The 3621-nt window shown below is 32.8% G+C and overlaps 1 protein-coding gene across 1 annotated transcript; it reads left to right on the forward strand.

Moving 5' to 3' along the window:
* Nucleotides 1-1155: 1155 nt before the first annotated feature.
* On the forward strand, nucleotides 1156-2285 carry LOC111876217 (uncharacterized). The gene has a single exon (XM_023872755.2). It carries the CDS (start codon nucleotides 1280-1282, stop codon nucleotides 2096-2098), a length of 819 nt encoding a protein of 272 aa, XP_023728523.1. The 5' UTR covers nucleotides 1156-1279; the 3' UTR covers nucleotides 2099-2285.
* The last annotated feature ends 1336 nt before the right edge of the window (nucleotides 2286-3621 follow it).

Below are 3621 nucleotides of genomic sequence, written 5' to 3' on the forward strand. Positions count from 1 at the left end.
TAATACCTCTATAAGTTCATAAGATGTCACAAAATATTTGATAGATAAATTAAATAAATTGACAAACCAATTTAACTACTAAATTAATAAATTAATTAAAAACTAAAATATAATAAAGATGTAAATTAAAATATAATTAAAAGGTGAGGGGGTAAAATATACAAAAAGTTAAAATATATTGACCACTTAATATATTTTGAATGATCAATAAAAATAAGAAAAAATGTGGTGTGCTCTAATGGGAATAAATGTTCATTTATAAAAAGTCAATAGTAATAAGTTATATAAAAAAAAAAAAAAAAAAAAAAAAAAAAAAAAAAAACCCTTCCATTGGAGATGCTCTTAGATTGTCCCTTCCTTTTATTTACATTTTCGTTAAGAGCATCCACAATGGTGAGTTCAATGGGAGGGTTAAATGAGGTGGCAGGTCTAGTTGTTATTTAATGGATGAAAGTCTATCATAGTGAGATGTCACATTGACATTCAATGGGTTTAGAGTTCAATGAACATTGAACTCTTCAATGGGAAAAATGAAAGTTTTTTAATCTTAAATACATACTATAAATTAGTTTTTGTAACTTTCTATTGAACTTTGTAGAGTTCAATGCATTGTAAAAAAAAAAGTGATTGAGTTGTATGGGATACAGAAAAATGATATGACAATCCATTAAAATATAGAGATTTCAATGTATTGTGGATGCCCTAAACGGCAAATCGAATTGCGTAGGTAATGCATTTTGTATCAAAACATACATGTTTAACCTCCATGTCCCTTAATTACACTATCACACTATCTACTTACTCTTCTATTATTTACACCATACATTTTTTTTTATCAATCTGTCAAACCTTATATATGTCCGAGATCAAACAGATATATTTTCTTTTCATTTGTTAAAAAAATCATATAAAAGCAGATGATGGTGAAATTTTGTGCCATCAATATAATAAAACAAATAAATACTCAATGATTCATTTAAATGATATTCTAAACTTTTGTTCGTATTGCCGATATTTAAAAATTGTGAATTGATATGCTTGTAGTCCCCACGTTAACAAACAACAGGAAAGGCAAAGTTTCCCTTACTAAAAAACAAAGACGACAATTTAGACTTCCATCTCCATTCTATTTTATTTAGTTTTAAATTCAGTCAACTTTATTTGGCTCCCTTACCTTCTTCTCTCCTTCTTCAGTCGTATCCCTTATTTCCTTTGACATATAAAGCATCAACCCTCCATGGATGTTTCTCTCACTTTCTTCTAAAACATACCTACCACCATGGAAGTTGCTCCAACCATGGATTTCGACTTCAGTTCTTCATCATGCACCGGCGGTTACTACACTAGTGCTCCGTCGAGCCCCACACGACTGACAGAGTTGTATTGCGGCTTCGATGAGTTGTTAATCTCCGCAGGAACTCACCGGAGCAGTTCTCTTGCCACCGTTCCATTTGCTTGGGAAGAGAAACCCGGCGTTCCGAAGGCATCCGCAAACTTATTCGAAGATGATTTTTCATTTGATGTAAGTTTCCATCTCCCCAGGGATTCAATCTCGGCTGAAGATTTATTCCACGGTGGTGTAATCAAGACCGGTGATCCTCCCCGAGAGAAGACGACAGAGAGAGAAAGAGGACGAGAGAGAGGCGTTTCTCCATCTTCATCTCGTTTACCTTCATCGAGAAGTAGAAGAACAAGATCGATGTCTCCAATCGGGGGCTCAGATAATCGTCGTCAGCAACAACCAATAGCCATGGATACAAAACCACCATCCATTTCAGTGTCGTCAAGTACTCCTGATTGTTCGTCGGAAAATGGGTCGAGAAAATGGAGCTTCAGGGATCTGTTCTTGTTCAGAAGTGCTTCAGATGGGAGAGCAATGGACAAATACCCTTTGAAGAAATACTCAACCATCTTCAGGAAACAGGATCAAGATTTTAGTAACTCATCCAAATCTGGATCCATTTCAAAGAGAAGAGGACAGGTGTCGGCTCACGAGTTACATTACAATATGAACAGGGCAGTTGCGAATGACATGAAGAAGAAAACATACTTGCCATACAAACAAGGCATTTTAGGAGGACTGTCCTTCAATGCGTAGGAAGATGTGCAAAATGTCTCCGGAAAACATTGATTTCAACTATAGCAAGAAAGTTTGATTTAGGTGGTTTGAACTCGGCTATTGTTGTTAAGTTTGTTATTGGCTTATTGTATGTACATATATAGGATACTTGTATTTAATTTATATGGATATTATCAATTAGTATTATCCTCAATTACTCTTTTAATCATTGTATTTCTCCTTGCATTCCTTGTTGCTATTTTCATCAAAGGATTGAGTTCTTTCCATGGTGGCCACTTGCTCTAAAATAAGAATTAATAATTAAAATCAATGAAGTATGAGGTTTAACAGTTGTATTAGAATAATGTAACTGTATAAATGAAGCAAAGCCTATTCGATCTCATTTCAAACTTCCAAATATCTCTTCAATTTTTTACCCCACTCCTTTCGAGGAACATGCCTCACCACATTAGTTGGGCTTTTAGGAACTTGATCACACATTCTTACTTACTAGCTTTTGCCTTTTGTGCCCATGAAGTTGGGCCAAATCAAACTTCCGAAATAACTTGAGCAACCTAATCATAAACACAATTTCATATTGCTTTTATTAATTATTAGTAAAACAAAATATAACCACACAACCAATTTTGGATACCTAGATTGAATTGTAACTTATACTCCATAAAATATAATAAAGAGCAACATCTATCTAACAAAATATTGAAGCCATACAAAATTCAAAATCCTCGTAGTAATTCACTCCTTAATACCCTTCAAACTCATAAAAATTAGTCTTTTTAGCAAATGATCATGTAACAGAAATCAAGAAGACCACAAAACTAAAGTGGCTCTATAAATAATTGTGTACCCATGAAATAAAAGTTGAAATTAAAATAACCTTCAAAAGAGTTCGCTCATATCATACTCATGGTGTCGCTCATGCATTGCTTCTTCATCTTCAACATCTTTCATTCTTTCTCAAACTAACTCAAACTTGAAATACCAAAAAACTTAAGACATGAGAAAAAAAATTAAGTGATTAACATACTTCACTTACCATCGAGATTCAGACTCAGATATGAGAATAGAGTTATAGAGATTGAGAAATCAGTTCAGTTAACAATGGAACTTTAGAAGTATAGATGTTAGAAATCAGTATTTTGAACTTGTAGAATTTAGAGAATTAGAAATCAGAACAGATTAACAAATCAGTTGAAAAATTAGACAATTAGAAATAAGAAAAGAGAAATTAAATATCCTTCTACTTTTTTGTTCCTAAAAATCTTATTATCCAATTAAATGATGACATGTGTCACATTTAATGTTCATTTAATGATATCTAAATATAATAAAATGATATATGTAATCATTTAATTGGGTAGGAAGATTTGTAGGAACAAAAATAAAAGGATATTTAATTTCTCATAAGAAAACTCAAAGAGTGAGAGAGATAGAGTTATAGTCCTATAGGGGGCTTCATTTCATCTTGGCCTCTTCGCTCGTTTGTTTAGGAAATTATCGTCACTAATGCATCAGCTTTTGACGCTTCAATACCGTTATGA

This window comes from Lactuca sativa, chromosome 1 (genome assembly GCF_002870075.4).
Source record: "Lactuca sativa cultivar Salinas chromosome 1, Lsat_Salinas_v11, whole genome shotgun sequence".
NCBI classification, from domain to species: domain Eukaryota; kingdom Viridiplantae; phylum Streptophyta; class Magnoliopsida; order Asterales; family Asteraceae; genus Lactuca; species Lactuca sativa.